Genomic DNA, 21,947 nt, shown 5'->3' with positions numbered 1-21,947 from the left:
GTATTAGGAAAATTCCAAGAAATACAGGCGTATGTCAAAAGCGAAAATCTCGATATGATAGGAATAACCGAGACATGGTTAAATGGTACAGAGTTCGAAGCTGAATTTGATATTGCGGGATTTAAACACTTTCATCAGGATAGAAACCACAAGAAAGGTGGGGGTGTTCTGTTGTACGTTAAAAACAATGTCCATGCTTATGTTTTAGAGAAACTAAAACAGAATGCATATGATTTGTGGATAGAATTAACCCAAACAAATGGACAAAAAATGAATGTAGGTGTGATATATAGGCCAAAGACATTATCATTAGCAAACAACAAAATGTTGTTTCATGAACTGTCTAGTTTATGCAACCGGGACTTATTGATAATGGGTGATTTCAATTTTACTGACATTGATTGGATGACCCTTGAACATGACCATATAGGTAGTTGCTTGATTGATTTTCTCTGTGACAATTACTTAGTTCAGCATGTAAAAAAGCCCACAAGACATGGGAACTTACTCGATCTATTAATCACTAGCCGCGAAAGCATGATAACTGATGTAGAAGTCGGTGAAACTGTTGCAAATAACGATCACAACTTAGATCCAATTACTAAAAATATTTAGAATCTTGTGTTTCTAAAATACCCGATTTCAGTAAAGCTCAGTTCATAGGACTACGTCAGGAGCTTCAGCTTACAGATTGGGAGGCAAAATTAAGCGAAAGACCTGTAGATCAGATGTGGGAAATGTTTCAAAATACGCTTACTAAAATGATTCATACTTCCCTCTAAAGAACAGACGTCCCCCAAATCATGCTCGCCTAAAATGGCTTGACAAAAAAAAAAAAAAAAAAAGGTATTGCTAAAAATAGACAGGCTTATAAGAAATATAAGTGCTCGGGTAGCATCTGATGACTATCAAAGTTATGTATTAATACAGAGATTTAAAATAGACTATAAAAAACGAAAACGATACAAAATGAATATCGCTGATAAATCCAAAGAGAATCCCAAAGAATTCTATAGTTACATTAGAGACAGAAAGGTATTAGTAATCACATTGGTCCACTATTATCTGCTGTCGATCAACTTGAATATTCAAATGAAGGAATGTGTGATATTTTAAACATTTTAGTTCAGTATTCGTAAACGAAACACCTCAAAGTGAACTCCGAACTGAAACCTGTGAAAAGTCTAGGGTAAACTTACTACGGTAAATATAACGAAAGAAAAAATTAAAAGGTGTATAGAGAAACTCATAGTTAATAAAACACCAGGATCTGACGGTTGGCACCCAAGAATCTTAAAGGAAATGAAAAATGAGATTGTTGTTCCATTAGAAATTGTTTTCAAGAAATCCATCATATCCGGAGATGTCCCAAGAGAATGGAAGCTAGCTAACATTACTCCCATATTCAAAAAAGGTGACAAAAAGAATCCATATAACTACAGGCCTATAAGTTTGATTTCAATCGTAGGAAAAATGATGGAAACTATCATCAGAGATGCTATCGAACATCATTTAGAAAGTAACTGTTTGATAAATGATAGCCAGCATGATTTCAGACGAAAATGTTCTTGCGTGACTAACTTACTCGAATTCTACAACACAGTTATCTCGAATTATGACAAAAGAAACAATATAGATTTAATATATCTAGACTTTGCAAAAGCTTTTGATACCGTCCCCCACGAAAGACTACTTAGTAAATTAGCTTCAAACGGAATAAGTGGTAGTCTATTAAGTTGGACTAGTAATTGGTTGAATGATCGAAAACATATATTCAAGAAGATTTAGATAAATTACAGCAATGGTCTGAAAAGTGACTAATGAAAACACAAGTAAATGCAAGGAATGCTTATAGGTGAAAATGACAGTAAGTACGATTACAAGTTATTTGAAAATTCGTTAACAAAAGTGGATTGTGAAAAGAATAGTAACGATCTCAAATCATCTAAGCAGTGTATTTCAGCCTCTGAGAAAGCAGAAAAGATTCTAGGGCTGATTGCGCGATCTTTTGACTTTAAAAGTCCATCACTCATTAACAAGCTCGTTTGTTCGTCCACATTTGGAATATGCCGTTTCCATGTGGTCACTAAATATTGTTAAAGACATTGACAGATTGGAAAAAGTACAATGGCTAGCCACAAAACTGATTCCAAATATCAAAATTAAATCAAACGAAAATCGACTAAAACATATAAATCTGCTTTCCTTAAAAAAATGCGTACACTCCGAAGTGACTTGATACAGGTCTTTAAGATTTTAAAGGGAATTGAAAAAATTAAAAGGCAAAATTTTCACACTGAATGAGAATCCGACAAGAAACAATGGTCCCAAACTGTCTGGAAATATATTTAATTTGGAAGTGGGTAGAAACAACTTCGCCAACCGTGTAGTTAATGAATGGAATAAACTTCCTGCAGAGGCAGTGCAATGTAGCTCAGTTCGAAGCTTTAAGAATCATTTAGATAAACGCTTAAGCAAGATGCTGTAATGACAATAATTTATTTTATATTCATTTTTGTTATCATTTGGCTGTTTATTATTATTTGCTTGATTCTCATTAATTATTAGCCATATGTCAATTTACTATTATTTACTATTTACTTGTTTGTTTATTATTTAACTATATTTATGCATTTATATATGTATTTTGTTTATTATTTACATTACTATAGCTTTATTTATTTATTTATTTATCTATCGACATGCTCCGCCTTTGTAATTCTTTGTAATGATTCAAGCTAGCATTAACAGTTTCACTAACAGGTCAATATCGGAATAACATCCTTTTGTCCTCTCTGGCTCAGACAAACTTCTCCCATTTGCAATTTCAATGATTATATCAAGGTCAAAGTAGCAAATTTTAATAATATTTTGAAAAGAATCCATAATACTCTTCATCTGACTAAGGACGAAATGGTCCATCTGCATAACAAATCAGCCATAGCATGTACTTTTGAACTTGGAGACATTGTTTACACTCTCAGCCATACCCCCACCTCGAAGCTCTCCCCTAAATTCTCTGGACACTATCGTATCATTGGACAGGAGTCATATAAAGACAAAACACTCATGTTGCACGATCTTACAGAGACCGTATTGCACAATTATCATATCAAAGGAGTTCCCCGTTGCCTCAACATAGAAAATGTTCCTTCATCATGTCATTCTATCCCAACAATAGAGGACCGTGACCTATCCTCTACATTGCTTCCTCCTATTCATTCCTCCCCTTACAACCTTCGCAGTCGAGTCATAGCTTCATAAGATTACATTTTGCCTAGGTGAACGGGAATAATATCTACTTCCACTTGTTCTTAAATTTTTGTCAATTTTATTTTAACCATTAGCTCAAACACTATGTGTATTTATCCTTATGTCCAAAATTCTTGTATTATTTCTTACCTTTGAGAACCTCACTGTGGTTAGTGAGTGGTAGCTTAGGCGAGCATCTGTTGCAAGATGATTGAATGAAATATTCAACCCCTTAGATGTCCAGCGTGCACACGCGCACACGCATGCATTAGGTAAAGCACATCAGATCACGATCTCTCCAGAAACTCACGCGGGACCCCATATTGTGTCGGACCTCACCCACGGACATTTGGTTGAACGCGAAAGGACGCGTTCTCCATTGCCAACTGCAAGTCGTCATACAACCGATATGATTTTTACTATGTGCATCACTGCTTGTATATAAAAAACTATGAATACTGCTTGTCCATACTCACTTCGTGTATTGTATATTGTAGAAGTAAATTAAGCAGTAGATAATAGAAAATAAATTGTACATGACATTATAATTTGACAACAGTCACCATTTGAATATTGTATGTAGAATTGTACCATTGCCAACCGCCAGTGTTTTCCTCGTGTACTGATTTGAGATGTAGATCAGTCAAGTCAAGGGGAGATTAAAGAGAATAAATCGCAACTTCGTTTGCCTCAACGCCTCCAAACCCAATATAAACAACAAAAAATCTTGATGTTTCTTTCTGTCTGTGTGTGTATATATATATATATATATATATATATATATATATATATAATATATATATATATATATCTTGATAGGGTATTGGTATAAGTCACTGTAACTTTGTTACGGGTTATCTGGGTTCAAATCCTCGGCTCGTCCACGCTTCAATTTCCAACGGATGCCTCCATCGAGTGATTCTTCAGTCTCTACTGCGATGACATGGATCTAAAATTGATTTGTGGTTGAAAAGATATTAATTGATCACTGGGAACCATTCATTGTATATGTATATATATATATATGGTTATCTAAATCATACTGGGTGCTCACACTCAGTTCTATAATGTAGATAAATTTAGTCATAAGGAAAATAGATTTATGTCATTATAACCGTGTTGGCAACCGGCACGCATTTTCTACGTCGCTCCCTACGTGGCGAGAGCCATACGACACTTGACTATGCTGCTCGTAAGACTTAGAAATAAAGAGAAGAACCCAAACGACGCCTTTATTTCAACGCCTCCAAACTAATGTAGAACAACACAAGTCTTTATTTATTATGATTGCGGAAAGCTTGACGGTATCCTTCGGTGGAGATGATATAGGCTGACAGGATGGCGTTTTTGACAGTTTTATAGTCTGTGTTGTTTTCAATGTTATTACAAACTGTGAGAGTATTGCTTGATAGTTTAGGTTTTTATGAGCCATACACAGTCTGCTTCAGGAATCTCAAAATATTAAACTGCAGATCTGAATTCTCGAAAGAATGCTTTAGGGCCATGATCAGGAAAATATTAAATTAATTTGACTTATTTAACCAAGTCAGAGCCAAGAGTTCAATTTAAGTTCAAGCTCATGATGCCTGTCTCTCTTGTCTAGCTCTTTCTTTTTATTAACTCTCATATTCCATTTTTGTTTGGAGAGGTTTTCATTTCTTTCAGCCTGAAGCAAATACTGAGGGTTAATGTGTGTTAAGGCATGTCCAGACGATCGGGCAGCGCGGTTGTTGGACGAATTCTGCCGGGCCTGCCCGTGTTGTCCACACGACCGAATTGATGAATAACTGGGCGGGCGTGCCCGTCGATGCCAGTAGCGTGTAGAGTGCGGTACGACAAGCATGGCGCCTAGCATTGTCAAAAGAAGATATTGTACACCAGGATAATTGCTTGGTGTCTAAAGAAAAAGGAGACAAAGAAACGTGGGATGTGGGAGGGAAGCCTGCTGATGTGGGTTCATGATATTAACTTGCGTCTAGCAGGGTCGAAGCTCCAGCTACTGGGGGGGGGGGGGGGCACCGCCTTAGTGATTTGCTCGACGAGCACTCGGGGCAATTCAATTTGACCGTTTGACCGTCAAATGTACCCGTTAATGGGCATGTCCGCCGACCAGGCCCGCTCGTCCGGACAGGCCATTAGATGCATCCTACCTCGACGTAGAGATTTCTATTTCATCTGTATCTCGTAAGTGGGTCAAAATAACCAGATGTAACTTATAATAACTTATGGTATATTAAATGAGAAATGATAGTTTTTATACTTCCCAAAGTCAATAATAGCTAAATGAATTACACAAAATCTTTCGATTTTTATTGATTGAATTTTTAAATCACTGATCCTATCCCAAACCGTAGTCTGCTTCAGCCATTCTCCCAAAGCCTACCCATAGCGCTATCTACTCCGCAGTGACTTAATGAATTGTGTTTATTCTTCATGCATTTATTGTGTTTGATGATTGGTGATCGTGTTGAGTGCCGGAGGCTTTTTGATATATTTACGAATTGTGAAAATGAAGAAAGAACTGTTGAGGAAAATACACGATTGGGAGAAAAAGAATAAGACAATAGAGACAGAGGCGGGGGTTCTCGCAGCCTCAGAGGGATGCAGTCTGCATCAGCTGAGTTAAATGCCTTATTGAAGTAGACATAAACAATGAAGAGCTTCTGTCGAGGTTCAAGTCAGCGTTCAACGCGAACACGAAGAATGAGAATCCGACCAGTTCTGGGATTCTTGGGCGTATGGCCTGGATGGTCAGATCGTAGGCTTAATGGTAGACCATCTCGTATTGATACAGGGAGCGTGTGACCAAATACCTTACCGGAGATAGGAGCTACGTATGTGTACATCATTGGAGTCGTGTCGATTTTCCTTGTCCTTTTGGACCAAGATGATGAGACCATACCTTCAATCTGCAGGGAAGATGTCAATGCACCACACGGCAAAAGACACATCTACTTCGGTTGGTTGTTGTTATGCATGAACGGCCGAGTATTGGCATGCATAAAGTACCCAGAGTGCTAGGGTATAAAAATATATACGTAGGTTTCTATATCTAATAAGTACTTCTGTATACATAGGCTTGGATACACAAAGGGAGCCCTATCAATATAAAACAGTGAATAGGTTCAGCACTAATAGTTCAGCAGTAATAGTTCACGTCCACTGGTCCTACAGGATCCAATCACCATAGTGTCTCTGGTCCAACTGCGTTGGCGGGAACTATGCCGTGACGTCATGGCGTCACCGTGACAAAGGTAATAGATATAATATGCAACAGCATCCTAGACTACATTGTCCTAGCTAGGTCATCTATTATACATAGTCCCTATGCTCCGTTACACATGGGAAAAGTGTCTCCTATCCTGACATGTGTTTATAAATGTATGTGTGTCGTATGCCTATGGGTGTCTATCATGATCGCGCCATGCGCGCGGGAATATCAAATACCCAGACATAGACACATGTGCCACATCTCCCCCCCTCCCCCAAAATCGAGGTATTCATTGAGCCGTCGATTTGTTGCGTGCGGCCAGTCTCGCTGAGCGTCTTGGTCCATTGGGCTGGCCAGTTTGATTCGTGGGGCGAGGAGTATTACCGGTAGTGCTCGTTGGAGACTCCTTCATGCCATCACGGGCGGCACCTGGCTCAGGGATGGGGCGGAGGAACTTCCGGTTGCGCCACAGGACACTTCCGGACGCTGTCTTGATAAGGTAGTCCCTGGTACGTCCTTGTCCCATTATGTGGCCGACCTTACTCCATCGTCGTGACGTAGGATCCTGGATCCTAACCGTGGCTCCAACGGAAAGTTGTGGGAGCGGCTTCGCGTGTGAGTCGTACTGCTTGATGGTCGCCTCCATTCTGGCGGCTGCCTTCTGCTCGCATTCAGCTGTGGCAGCCTGCCACTCAGGCGCAAAGGACCTGGAGTGGGCTGGGACGCAGGACCGAAGGGGGCGTCCGAAGAGGACCTGGGCGGGGCTTCTTCCGTCGGGGTTGGGCGTGTTCCGTATCTCCAGGAGACCCCGGTGGAACGCGTCGCTGTGGCGAATTTCTCCATTGGGCGCGACCTTGATGATGAGGCGTTTCACGGCCTTGACCGCCGATTCTGCATGCCCGTTGGACTGTGGGTGGTAGGGGGTGGCGGACGCCCCATCGTCGCAGGAATTCAGCGAAGTCATAGGCCGTAAACTGGGGTCCTCCATCCGTCCTGAGTCGTACCGGGACGCCGAAGGTGCTGAAGAAGTGGCGGAAGAGCCGGATGGTTTGGGATGTCGAGGAGTCCGTGCCACAGTGGCCCACCGTTGCCCATCCAGAGAGTCGATCCGCGTACACCAGGAAGTGCTTCCCAGCGGTGGTAAAAAAGTCTGCGGAGACCGACTCGAACGGTCTGGAGGGGGGCACATCATCGGTGAAGTAGGGCTCACGCTGTTGGCTCGGCTGCAATATCTGGCATGGCTCGCAGGAGCGTACTGTGTTGGCGATATCGGAATCGATGCCTGGCCACCAGACCGTTTGCCTGGCTCGGCGTTTGGTGGCTTCAATACCACGATGGCTGTCGTGAAGTCGAGCCAACACACTTCTGCGAAGAGCTTGGGGGACAAGTATCCGTGCCTCTCGGAGGATCAAGGGTCCGTCGACGCAGAGGCTGTCTCTGAACTTCCAGAAGGGAAGTTGAGCTTCGTCGAGTTCCATGCGTGATCGTGGGAATCCCTTCCCGACGAGAGAGGCGAGTTGCACGTACGTGGGGTCCGAAGATGCTGCCTGACGGAGTTCGTCGAGTACTGGGTCCGTTGAGTGTGGAGGAGTTGCCGTGGTGTCGAGTGTTGGAGGACCGGAAAGGGCATGAAGCGTGGCAACATTGCGAGTCACCACGTCGCGGATGCAGATGCTTGTTTCATCGCCCAGGGCGACGTCATCTGCCAGAGGTTTGTCCACGGGAGCTCTTGAGAGGGCATCCGGAATGCATAACTCTGAGCCCTTACGCCATCTGCTGGTGAATACGAATCCTGCAATCTTCTCCCGGAGGCGTTGGAGCCTTGGATTCTCAATACAGTCTAGAGTGTACGTATTGAGGATCGGAAGAAGGGGTCGATGATCCGTGATGTGTGTGAAGTCCTGGAGGCCAAGCAGGAAGTATTTGCACTTCTGCATGGCCCAGACCGTAGCCAGCAGTTCCAACTCGATCGTGCTGTACCGTGTTTCCACGTCCTGCAGGAATCGAGAGCCACACTGTACGAGTCGCCAAACTCCCTCTTCATGTTCCTGTAGGAGGGCGTACCCTATGCCATTCAGACGAGACGCGTCCGTTTGGAGGGCAGTCGGTAGTTTCGGGTCGAAATGGGCGAGGACAGGAGGTTGAGCGAGGGCCTGCTTCGTCCTTTGGAAGGCGTCCTCCTGAGCAGGTGTCCAGAGGAAGGTGTTCCTCGGGCTGAGTAGCGGGCGAAGAGCGTCTGCAGTTGTAGAGACGTTGGATGTGAATTCGCCCAACTGGTTCACTAGACCCATAAACGATCGGAGGTCTGTGATGTTGGAAGGTGTTGGGAATTCCGTAATTGCTTTTATTTTCTCACTGTCGATGGCTACGCCGTCTTGAGACACTGTGAACCCGCAGAAGTTGACACTGGGAGCAGCAAGAGTCATCTTGTCAGCGTTGAGGGAGATGCCATGAGTGCGGCATCGGTTCAAGACCTCACTGATGCGACGTATGTGTGTCCCGTAGTCGCTGTCCCAGATAATTATGTCGTCCACGACCTTGGCAAGGTTGGGAATGTCTGCGAGGGCCTCGTCACCCCGGCGGTTGTACTCGTCGCCAGTTGAACAGAGGCCCATGGGGCCCCGGCGGAACATGTATCGTCCGTACGGAGTGATGAATGTCGTCAAGTGGCGGTCTCGCTGGGCTAAGGGGATTTGCCAATATCCCTGGATAGCATCGAAGGTTGAGAAGTACTTTGCCTTCCTGTCGATGCGACTGATTGCCTCGCTTGGTGTGGGGGATGGGTGGGTTGGGCGTAGTACCTGGCTGTTTAACTTTGAGGTGTCCACTGTGATGCGCACACCACCCTTCGGTTTCGGCACCGCTACGAGGGGGTGACACCATACGGAAGGGGCATCACCAACAGGTTCAATGATGCCTTGGTGCACCATTGCATCGAGTTCCTTCTTCACGTCATCTTGCCATGCGTGTGGGATTCGTCTTGCTGTGTGGAGTGCGAACGGCTTCGCATCTGGCTTGAGATGTATCTCCATGGGCCTCCCAGTCATTTCTCTAAGGGCCTCGCCGGACCTGAGGTCTTCCTTGTGTCGAAGGACGTCGGGCCATGTCTTCTTGATGCAATCTGGCAGGTCAGCTACTGTAGTTGACGGGGGCGGGGCGTGAGAGAGCGGGAGGGAGCTGTGAGCCGTAGTCGTTGGAGAGTGTGTGACCGGCTGTGGTACCGAGTCGTCGTCCCGTTGCAAGCGGCAGGCGTTGCCGATTGGTTGGTCCCTCGGCAGTTGGGCAGGGTATGACGAAGGTATGAGGCGGAGCTGCATCGAGTGCCACCATGACAGCAGGGGGCGCGGCAGGTGCGTCACAACATTGATCCAGCCGTCGATGGTGGTGTCTCCAAAGGACATCGTAGCATACATGGAGCCGATGGTACGTCCTTGGAATGCAGTATGGTCCGGGTTCCGCAGGGCCAGGTCCTTTGATGGGTTGAGGCTGCGGGCGCTGATGCCCAGATCCTTCATGTGCTGGCACCCAATGACCGTTGTATCAGATCCGGTGTCCGGGATGAATCGAACATTGCCTTCAACGTCACCAAATTTGACCCTCACAGAGATGGTAGGAGTCGGGGGTCCGATCCTCCCATCTGCCGCCCGTATGTTGGCAGATAGGCTTGACACTATGGCCATCTTCCGAGGTCGTTGGTTCTTCTGCTTCGGTGGCGGGATGGGTTTCGGGGCAGCCGTGGATGAATTGCACACCTTCTCGAAATGCCTTCTCTTGGAGCAAATCCGGCAGACATGCGTAAGAGCTGGACACGTTTTTCGTGGGTGTTTGGGGAAGACACCGCACCCTGGACAGGCCTCATTCCCTGGTGGGATGCCTGTGGGACCTCGTTCCGTGCGTTGCATCTTCTTGTAAGTTGACACAGCACAGGCCATTCCCGAGGTGGGTTGATTTAACCCACGGCGAATAGCGTCCGTAGTGCCACGAGCGGTTTCCCTTGCACGAGCGATCGATAAAAAATCCTCTAGCGTCGCGCTGGAACTCGTTTGTAGGAGTTGGCGTACGGTTTCGACGTCTCGTAGACCTATGATGAGTTGGTGTTTCACTTGTGTATCACGGCAATTTAACCCGGTGCACAGCTCAACTTCACGTGTAAGCTGTGATAGACGCTCGTAGAAGGCGTTGACCGATTCTCCATTCTCTTGCTTGCAGTTCGAAAATGCCAATCGTCGTACGGACTCATTACACTTCTCCCTGTAATGCACTCGAAGTTTGTTCAAGATTTCTTGTACAGGGAGAGTAGAGTCGCGTGGTACTCCGAGAGTGTCCTCTAGGAGTGATCGTACACCGTCATGTAGGTATGCACGGAGTGTGGCCATTTGTTGCGTGTGCTTTAGCGAATGGAAGTTTGTTAGGGTGGAGAAATCGTCGAATTTGGCGGACCATGCGTCAAATTCCTTGTATGACATCTCCGGCATCAGTATGGGAGGTGGCTTTGGAGGGACGACGGGTGATTTGGTGGAATCCGTGGAGTTATTTCCATGTGCCGTGGGGGTTGTGAGAAGACGAGCGAGGGAGCTCGCTAACAACCTGAGTACATCTTGCTCATCTTGGTTTGCGTTTCCGGGTGTTATGGAAGTGTCTGGCTGTGAGTTGTCGGGGGATGATTGATCTGGCGTTGCCATAGCGTTGGTTTCGTCAAAATCGGCCAATTGGCGGGCGAGTTATGCTATGCACGTAAATCAACACGCGCGTGAGATCAGTGTGCAGTAGGCCCCGGGCAGGCGGTGAACGTGGGAGGTCTCTCCGGAGGGAGAGGGGGCTAATGACGCCTTGGGTACACCGGCTTAATCCACAGAACATACGCACTAAGATAGCACAGAACTCGTACACAATGTAATCACCACAACACATACGCACTAAGTTAGCACTGAACTTGTACACAAAGTAATCAACACAGAACATACGCACTATGTTATCACAGAATTATGCACAACGGAATCACTGATAAGTACAGAAGTATCACTTAAACTTTCACTGCGCCATGTTATGCATGAACGGCCGAGTATTGGCATGCATAAAGTACCCAGAGTGCTAGGGTATAAAAATATATACGTAGGTTTCTATATCTAATAAGTACTTCTGTATACATAGGCTTGGATACACAAAGGGAGCCCTATCAATATAAAACAGTGAATAGGTTCAGCACTAATAGTTCAGCAGTAATAGTTCACGTCCACTGGTCCTACAGGATCCAATCACCATAGTGTCTCTGGTCCAACTGCGTTGGCGGGAACTATGCCGTGACGTCATGGCGTCACCGTGACAAAGGTAATAGATATAATATGCAACAGCATCCTAGACTACATTGTCCTAGCTAGGTCATCTATTATACATAGTTCCTATGCTCCGTTACACATGGGAAAAGTGTCTCCTATCCTGACATGTGTTTATAAATGTATGTGTGTCGTATGCCTATGGGTGTCTATCATGATCGCGCCATGCGCGCGGGAATATCAAATACCCAGACATAGACACATGTGCCACAGTTGTAGCCTCCCCCCCCAAAAAAAAAAAGAGAGAAAAAAAAATCATTGCCACACTCTCTTTCCCATTGCTGTCTCCAATTCAATCAGGATAGAAAAAAAGGGGGATTTCGAAAATGGACACACCAACACCTCAGATGGCTCATCCCATATGTGGGAGATCCATCATCAGCATCTTATTGAATTCTGCCCATCATGATCTGGCCTTATCCGCGTCTATCACCATACGGTCAACTGCCACCTGAATAGAATCTAATAATGAACCTTGTTGGGGATCCTAATGGGCGTCAGGGTGGTGTGTCAGGTGTACAGACGCTTAGGTGCATTGCAGACAGGGCGAGAATCGTTTCCAAGGAAAGGGAACTGTGTCCTCTTCACAATGCTTTTGACAGAACTCTCTGAATCATCTGACTGTGAACGGTCTCTCGTGCAGCGTTTCAAGTTCTTTGTACAGAGAACAATTGTGTTTTTAGATGCCACGATAAGAGTTTGTGTTGTCTCTTCCACTGGCTTTGAGTTGGGTTTCGTTCCAAACAAATTTCTTTATGCCGACAATATTTAGTTTTTAGTTTTTGCCATGTGGCTCTTATTTTTTAAATTATTTATTTAGGTTTTATGTATCTCTTGTGACCTACGTAGTGATTTTCCAGGAAGAAATCACTATATCCACCGGGAATCAATTCTTAAGTTAAGGTGCTCAACGTTTTCCCATTACCTAAAAGCTACATTCAGCTTTCGCGATTCTCTCCTACCTCAATTATCTATCATTCATCATCTTTATGTATATTATGCCAATATTTTGTGATAAAGCTAAAATGTGTCAGACTTTCACGGGGAAAACTATGCCTCGACTTTGAAGTGGAGAATCGTAACTGTTTTGATACAATGAGATACAATGATAAAGCATGCCGACAGATCTTACGGTCCAAGAAAATAAATAAATAGGCAAATAGATAAATAAATAAATGAATAAATAGATGAATGAAATAAATAAATGAATAAATAGATGAAATAAATAAATAAATAAAATGAATACATAAATTAATAAGTAAATAAGTAAAGAAAAATTAATAGATAAAAAGAACATATAAGTAGAGACATAAATAAACAAACAAAAATGAAAATGATATAATATTTTGCTCAATTTGTTATTTAAGTGAATTTTAAAACTTCAAACTGTACTAGTCTCGTCTCGGGTCTTTCAGGTGAGTACATCCTGATGGTCTCCGAAGCTGAAGACATGACGTCCTCAACCGTCCACATTCACCGCGCGCCTGACGACCCCATTTGCAAATTCGATGTTGAGGGAAGAGTTTCCAAGGTAATTATAGTTCTTGACCTTGTTCGCTCCTTGCCCCCTTGTCATCATATCTCAGAAAGTCCTCCTTCACACTTTTTACAAATGTGTATTACTCAAAAGGTGAAATATTTATTGTGATGGTTAATCTAATCTGAAAAGTTTCCAAGGTGATTGTAGGCCTGCACCAAATTTCAGTGTCTTCCCCTTATTTACGAGTCCATCTTGTTCAAAATGTTGAAATATTTATCTTTATGAATAATCTAATCGGTGGCTAAAAAGCAGTGTCATTTCCTATAGTCTAAAAATGTGGATCTAAACTTCTCTCCGCCTTCAAACCCTAAAATCTTCCCTCTACCTCGTATATCGTATTGAATGCTCACCACCACTTCTATTATTACTATTACTGGTTATTATTGTTCGCTTTGTTGTCATTGTTGGTACGATGATTATTATTGTTGTTTTGCTGTTGTTCATCTTGTTACTGCTATCAATATCATCGCCAATATTTTTAAACTCGAAGACTACTCCAAGAGGGGATCTATTAAGAGAGAGAGAGATTAGGGAGGACATAACAAAACGTACTCACACACACCCTCATGTGAACACGCACAAAGACATAAATACTCTCCTGTCCACAACCTAACCCCCCCATGCACTATATCTCCCACCCCCCACGCTATACCTCACCTCACATGCACTATATACCCCCCAAGACACTACAAATACCTTCCCATCGATTCTTCCTCCTACACACACACACACACACACACACACACACACACACACACACACACACACACACACACACACACACACACACACACACACACACACGGTCGAAGTGACAGTGAATTTTGGAACTCCAAGGAAACTTCAAGTTTTATCGATATTAACAACGAGGGAGTACCTTTGTTGTATTAGTAGGGAAGGGGAAAGCTCGTGGTGTAGTGGGAAGGTGAAGAAAAAGGAGAAAGAGAGGGATTACTGAGGAAAATGGAAGGAAATGAGGAAGGGGACGAACGGGCCCCGGATGTTAGAAGGGGTGTAAACAAAAGGGGTGCAGAACACACAGACGAGGAAGAACAAGGAAGCAGAGGTGTCAAAAGCAGAAATATAGATAATAGCAGCTCAATGGAAAGAGAAGATAACTGCTTTTATGGATTTAATGAGGGAGGAGGTGACAACCTCCCTCGAGTAGTAAAAAAAAAAAAAAAAAAAAAAAAAAAATTAACAAAGCATGGGAGGTTAGGTTTAAACAATTAACACTAGTTACCCAAAGAGTTGATAAACTGGAAGAACTAAAGAAGAAAAATCAAAACCTAACTAAAGAAATAGAAGAATTAAAAACAGTTAAAAGAAGTAAAAGATGAGAAAGAGGAATTAAAGAATAATAATAAAGAGAATAACGAGTCCATAGCAAAAGAAGTACAGGGTTAGAAAAAAGTCCACGAGAATTTTTTTATTTTATTTAGAGATATAGTGACACAACAGATGAAAGAACAAAGTAAGGACACATCTATTAAAGTGATGAGAAAGAAGGAGAATATAGTAAGAGACTTAGTGGCCAAAAAGAGAGGTATAATTACATTAGGGATGGAAGAGAAGTATAATCCAAATAGGACTACAAGAGTAAAAGAGAAGGAAAAGATATTAGAGGTTTCAAGGGGATGAACAAGAAACAGGGACAGAAATTGAAGAAATATGTAGGATAGGGGAATACAATACAGATAAGACTAGACCAATTAGGATAAAATTCAGGTCACAAACGACAGTAGAAAATATCTTAGCAAAAACAGGGAAACTAGCAGACAGTGAGCAATATAAGCAGGTATGGATAAAAAGAGAAATAAATAAAGAGGAAAGAGAGGATGAGAAAACAAAAAGACTAGAAGCTAAGGAAAAAAAAACGAAAAAAGAACAGAGTCAGAAAAAGAGAAATTATATTGGAGAGTAGTGAATATGAAAGTGAGGAAATGGTTCATAGCAGAAAAAAAAAAAAAACCCGGAAAGGAAACAGAAAACACGATGGAAGTAGCAGAAAATTAAAAGTGTCTTACACAAACATAGATGGCTTAATAACAGGCTTGAACGAACTGAATGATTACCTGATGGAAAAAGAACCGGACATAATGGGAATTGTAGAGACAAAATTGAAAGGTCCACTACCACCCAACAGTGTAGGACATGATGTATATAATTATTGGATTAGAAACAGAGAGGTAAAACAAGGGGGTGGAGTTATGTTCCTGACTAAGAAGGATATAAATGTGAGGAATGTCACATATGGAAAGAATAGAGTAGAGATGATTATGATGGAAGTAGAGGACAGGGATGGGAAGAGCAGGAAGTTTGTAGTAAATTATGTGCCTCCTAAAATGGCCTCATGGGAAGAGAGAGAACACAAAAATATGTTAGAAGACACAAGGATAACACTAAATAAAATAATGGAAGATGGAGGAAGAATAGTTATAATGGGTGACTTTAATTGTAAAGAAATCTGCTGGGAAGAGATGACAATGAAGGGTGGAGACGACCTATGGGGAAATGTACTACTTGATATGATTATAGAACATACAATGACGCAATGGATACAAGAGAATACTAGGTATAGAAATGAGGAAGAACCATCGAGACTGGACCTAATAATCACATCAGAACCCGAAATAGTGGACAAGATTGAATATAAGACGTCAATAAGTAAAAGTGACTACATATTGGTTGAACTGGAACTAAATGAGGAAAATACACGAAAAAAATGAACAATATAGAAAGGGAAGATGGATGTATGGAGAAAATTATGAAATAAGATAATTCTTTCAAAAAGCAGACTGGGAAAGGATACACAAGGAGGAAACAACAGTAGAAGAGAAATGAGTGGAAGGAATGGAAATGTTCCAAGACAAAAACAAGAAAAAGAATATGTGAAGTGTTGGTACAGCAAAAGATGTAGGGAGTTAAAAGACAAAAGGGATAAAGCTTGGATAAAATGGAAAAAAAAGACAAAAGACCTGAAAAATGGAAAATATATACTAGTTATAGAAATGAATATGTACAAGTATTCAGATAAGAAAAGAGAAAATACGAAAAAAGATGTCATAGAAAAATGTAAAGTCCAACCAAAACTATTTTACAGATTTGTAAACAACAAACTGGAAAACAAACAAGAATTAGAGAAACTACGACAAGGAGGAGTTGAATAAACAGAGGAAATAGAAATGGCAGAATTTACGAACAAGCATTTTAAGTCGGTGTTTACGAGGGAGAACATACAACCTAGGGATGTCGAGTGGGAGGAGAAAAATTAGATGGGTAAGGCATTAGGAAAAAAAACAAAAACAAAAAAAAAAAACGTACTGAATCCAAGGCAATTTGGATTTAGACAAGGACGATCATGCGTCACAAACTTAATGTGTTTCTATTCAAGGCTAATAGATGTAATAAAAGAAAGAGATGGATGGGCTGATTCTGCATTTCTAGACCCGAAAAAGCGAATTTAAGAACAGTTTAGATAAAATGAGATATGAAGACGGGACACCACGAGCATAGCTCCCCTTCCCGTAAAGTACAGCTAGGTAAATACAACTAGGTAAATACACACACATACAACACGACTCGTGGCACAGTGGTAGAATTCCTAGCTCACACCCATAGATTATTGCTGGCAGAATGCATTGATTGTAAACTTTACGTTTCAAACATAAAGGTAGAGAGCATCTCAGGATTTTATTATACTTACCAAACACTTTCCAACAAATTGTAATGCGTCTTTTTATTTCATTATCATGATCTTTCGTCACCTTCAACATTTGCCCTAAGTGATTATACTTCTCAACTTCTTCAAGACTCTCACCATCAATTACAATTCTCTTTACTTTGAATTTTCGTGTTGAACATTATTTTGGTTTTACTCTTATTCATTTTAAACCTACTTTGACACTTTCCTTGTTTAGATCACTCAGCATATCTTGCAAGTCTTTTGCTCTCTCTGAAATAAGAATAATGTCTTCAGCAAATCTTAGGTGGTTCAAATATTCGCTATTAATTTTTAAACCTTTCTTTTCCCAACTCAATCTTCTGAAAATATCTTTCAAACAAGCTGTAAATAGTTTGGGTGAAATTGTATCGCCTTGCCGTACTCCTTTTTTGATCTTGATATTTTCTGTATCTTTATGTAGTCGAATTATAACGGTACCTTTCGCATAAATCTTTTCTAAAACTCTTACGATCTGTTCGTTTGTACCCTGCTTGCGTAGCGAGTTTAGTACTGCTATTTGTTCTACCGACTCAAAGGCCTTCTCGTAATCTACAAAAGCTAAACACAGAGTTATATTGTATTCTATTGTTTTCTCGATTAGTTGCTTTATTACCTGCAAATGGTCTAGAGTCGAATATCCGCTCCTAAAGCCTGCTTGTTCTCTTGGTTGGTTTCCATCTAAAACTTGACTTAGTCTATTTGTAAGGATCTTGGAGAATACTTTATATACATTTGATAACAAGCTAATCGGTCGATAGTTACTAAGGTCCTTCTGGTCTCATTTTTTATAAAGCAAAATAACTATAGCATTGCACCACGATTCAGGAACGCTTTCTTGACGTAAGCACTGGGTATACAGCTCAGCTAATTCAATATAAACTATATTACCTGCGTCTTTCAACAGATCTATCGATATACCCTCTTCCCCAGGTGCTTTTCCTCGTTTCATAGTTTTTAGAGCAAAATCTACTTCCTTTGTATTCTCTGGTACACTACTAACCTCTAAACATGTATTTACCGGCCCAACTACGGTCTTCGACGAGTAAAGCTCTTGGTAAAATTCTTCTACCCTTTTTACCATTCTGTCTCTGCATTTAATGAATTCTCCATTTCTATCTTTCAAATATATCATTTGCTGTCGTCCTAAAGCATGTCTGCGCTTGGTCCCTTTAATACTTACCTTTCCGAATAGCTACCTCTATTTCATCCATGTTTCTCTTTCTTTTCTCTAATCTCTGCCTTTTGTTGATAAGCTTGTTCTACTCTTTCTATTTCGTCTTTCCTACTTTTAATCTGCATGGTCCTTCTTCTTTTAATTAGGTCATTTGTAGCTTTGGAGTATTTGTTTTCTCTAATGTTTTTTTGTACTTCCTACTTTCTCTGCCGATTCCCTAATGATATTAAATAAATTCAAATTAATATCTTCCACGGTGTCCTCGTTAGTTCTAGAGCTTCGAATCTATTCTTAATTTCTAACTGAAATTTCTTATTATCCTTATATATATATATATATATATATATATATATATATATATATATAAATATATATATATATATATATATATATTTATATATGTCTGGATTCGGCTTATGATGGGCTAGCTCACAAATACTGTTAATCCTCGTTTTTTAAGAATAACTTTTACAAAAACACTGAATAGTTCTATCCTGTGATTTTCCTTTCAGTAACATTCATATGAATGTAAAGGCTTAAAATCTTGGAGTCTGCTAAGTGAGCTTTGATTGGGTATGATAGAGCTCTTGTAAACTATACTATACAACAACAGCAGCAGCAACAACAGGTCTACATCCGGAAACGCTCACCAACCAATTTTTTTAAATTATTTATTTATTTTTGGTAGCGCTAGATACTGATACTCAACTGAGGTGACGTTACTCTAACACTATTGACACTATCTTCCATGCAATGAGAATGCTTTGCAATATCTTCCTGTCTCCGATGAGCGGTTTCAATGCGTTGACAGAGACTGAATCGGTACAAGTGCCGCCGACTGAACATCCCTTAGAGTTCGTCGGTCGGTTAGCCGGTCTATCGGTCGGTCATCTTTTCCTCACTTGCTGCGGAACAAAGATGGTTGAGGAAAAATATTGTGAGCGCTTATTGCTTGATGGAACCTTTGATATAGCTGTTTTTTCGGTTGTTGTTATTTTTTTTTTTTTCAAACTTTGGAGTGGAGTGTAGGTGTGGGGAATTGGTGGCGGGGGGGGGGATGGTCGAGGAAAAATATTGTGAACACTTTTTGCTTGCTGGAAACTTTAATATAGCTGTTTTTTCGGTTGTCGTTAGATTATTTTTTCAAACTTTGGAGTGGAGTTTAGGGGTGGGGATATTGTGGGGGAAGGATTTATATAATCGAAATACTTTGTTAGTGTTTGGTGCAGTGCGGCGCAAGGATAAAAGTGCTGGTAAAATACAGAGGTCATCGGTACAGTAGAAATGGAGAACTCATGCCAGGAGCCGCTTAGCAGTGACCAGACCGTGGTCTTCACCTTTGCCCTTTGTGCTCGGATATCCAGGTCAAGAAGAGGTCACCGGAAAGACCAGTTGAACTCGAACGTGGGTCCGCGTCATACGGAAAGTGATCCGATACTCACCACACGTATTCATTTTCTCTGTCGTCAGGTGTTTTTTATTGTGGTGTGAAGGAGGGGGTGATAGACACCACTGGGGGAGGAAGCAAAAAAATTGAGTGATGTATGAGGGAGAAAAGGAGAGAGGGAGAGGAAAGAGAAAGGAGAGAGGGAGGGAGGGAAGGAGAGGAGTAAAGGAGTAAAGTGGGAGTAATGAAGGAGAGGTAGAAAGAAGGTAGGTACGAGAGGATGGAGGCAGAGAAAGAGGGAAGGAAGGAAACTGAAGGGAAATGATATTGCATTAGAAAGGGAGCAAAATTGACGTGGGTATAGCGAGTGAGCCTAGGAGGGAACGGAGAAAAGAAAGTGGGAGTGAATTAGGGGAGGATATGATTGACGTAGTTTGAAGGAGGGATGGAAGGAGAGAGAGAGAGAGAGAGAGAGAGAGAGAGAGAGAGAGAGAGAGAGAGAGAGAGAGAGAGAGAGAGAGAGAGAGAGAGAAACTCGAGGAGAAAGAGGATGAATAGGGAAGGTAGTGAAGGAGGGATGGAGGACAAAAACTACCACTACCACCACCATTACTTCCACAACCATTATCACTACCACCGCAATCACTACCACCACAATTACTACCACCACTTCAGCTACTACCACCACCACCGTACGCGATTCTGCATAGATTGTGACGTACTCGCTACCTCTGCGGAAGCTGCAACCCACGTAGACAATGCGGCCGACTACCGTCATTGTCTTCTCAGATTCCTTTGTTCACCCTATTGCTAACCGGTGTCCTCTCTCTGACACACACACTGTCACTCTCACTCACACACTCACGGTCCTGTGGATGAAGTTTTCTTTTCCTAACCCCACCCCTGTCCTCCCTGGGATATTGTTATAATCGTACTTCACGATGCACCGGGAAATCTGTAATCTTCCCACACAGATTTTTTTTTTTCGACTTTCGTGCACAAATAAAGGTAATTAGAGGGACAGGAGAAAAGGTTCTATATACAAATGAAGAAAAAAAAATAACAGGTGATTTTAATTAAGAGAATGGGAAACGGAACTCCGTACAAAAGGGAAGTGTTCTGGCCTTGGGATTTTGACGATTGAACAACTAAAAGAAAAAATATGTAGTGTCATTAAGATCATTTTACAGGCAGAAAAGTGTTCAAGCCTCTGGGTTTGACCAGAGTCTGAGTAGTGCAGTGATTATCACAAAAAACCGTATCAAGCGGATTGTTGAACAGTATTCACGAACAATACCAGTTTTCGATAACAAAATGGAAAGGTTTCTTGAACGTAAGTATGTAAAATTTTATGATAGCAAACTTGGTACCTACAAAGTGAGAGAATTGCTCATACCTCAGGATGACCAGAATCTCAAATATCAAATTAAACATTTAGAGTAGACCGTATCGTCCGATAGCTGAATCACGTCTATGGACTTCTTAGAAAAGACATCCCGCCCGCGCGGGATCGGTAGTTGTAGAATGAGATGTCTGTATGAAAATGAAAAGATAATTGTGTAATAAAGAGAGCTATTGCCAGCGAATGATTTTTAGGGATACATATTGCATGGCGTCGTGGCTCAGGAGGGGTGGGCAGGAGACTTGGAGTTGGAGGCTGACAACATCTTTAACTGTGAGTTTTTTTTTTTTTTTTTGGGGGGGGGTATTTATTCAACAATAACAACCAACATAGTTAGAAAAGGAGTAGGAGGCTTAGTGTAGGGACAGAAAATTTGAAAGACTGTTAGTGGTAGGTAAACTGAAATGAAAAGATGCAGTAGGAGAGAAAGTTAGAAATGAAATTAATTTCAGCAGGAGAAGAAGATTACGTAGATGTTTGTGCGTGTAGTCGTATTTTTGTTTGCGATATGCTTGTGTGTGTATGCTATATATGGAGGGTTGTTGCCTCTGTGTGGATGTACATTCAATGGGATATATAAGGGGCGAGTCATCCTGGTTCCGACCGACGAAACAGACTTCCTGAAGTAGCGGATGCATTTTGCTGGCGAGAGGAGAGCAGGTAACAGTATATATATATATTTGGTTGAGATGTGAATATAAAATATGCATATGGGTATGTATACAAATATAAATAAAACTAAAAGTATAACCAGCGAGGACTGAACCCGGCACGTCTACTGAGAATCTGCTACCTTTCCTCACGCTTACCGCTGGATACAGACGGACTCATGTCCGTGGTACTTAGACAAAACCCAGCACATCGTGGCACGTCTGATCACGATCAGTTAAAGCTGGGGATAAGGATACGTTGTAAATACGTGCG

The 21,947-nt window shown here is 41.8% G+C and overlaps 1 protein-coding gene across 1 annotated transcript in view; it reads left to right on the top strand.

The window, feature by feature from the left end:
- Nucleotides 1-21,947, top strand: part of LOC143039847 (uncharacterized) — a 155,734-nt gene that overhangs the window by 63,936 nt on the left and 69,851 nt on the right. Inside the window, exon 4 of the mRNA XM_076210103.1 lies at nucleotides 13,212-13,327. Within this exon, the coding sequence (XP_076066218.1) occupies nucleotides 13,212-13,327 (116 nt within the window). The remainder of the gene's footprint in view (nucleotides 1-13,211; nucleotides 13,328-21,947) is intronic.

Source organism: Oratosquilla oratoria, chromosome 27 (assembly GCF_046742065.1).
Source record: "Oratosquilla oratoria isolate Oo_2021 chromosome 27, ASM4674206v1, whole genome shotgun sequence".
Classification (NCBI taxonomy): domain Eukaryota; kingdom Metazoa; phylum Arthropoda; class Malacostraca; order Stomatopoda; family Squillidae; genus Oratosquilla; species Oratosquilla oratoria.
This window is presented reverse-complemented; position numbering and strand designations above follow the sequence as displayed.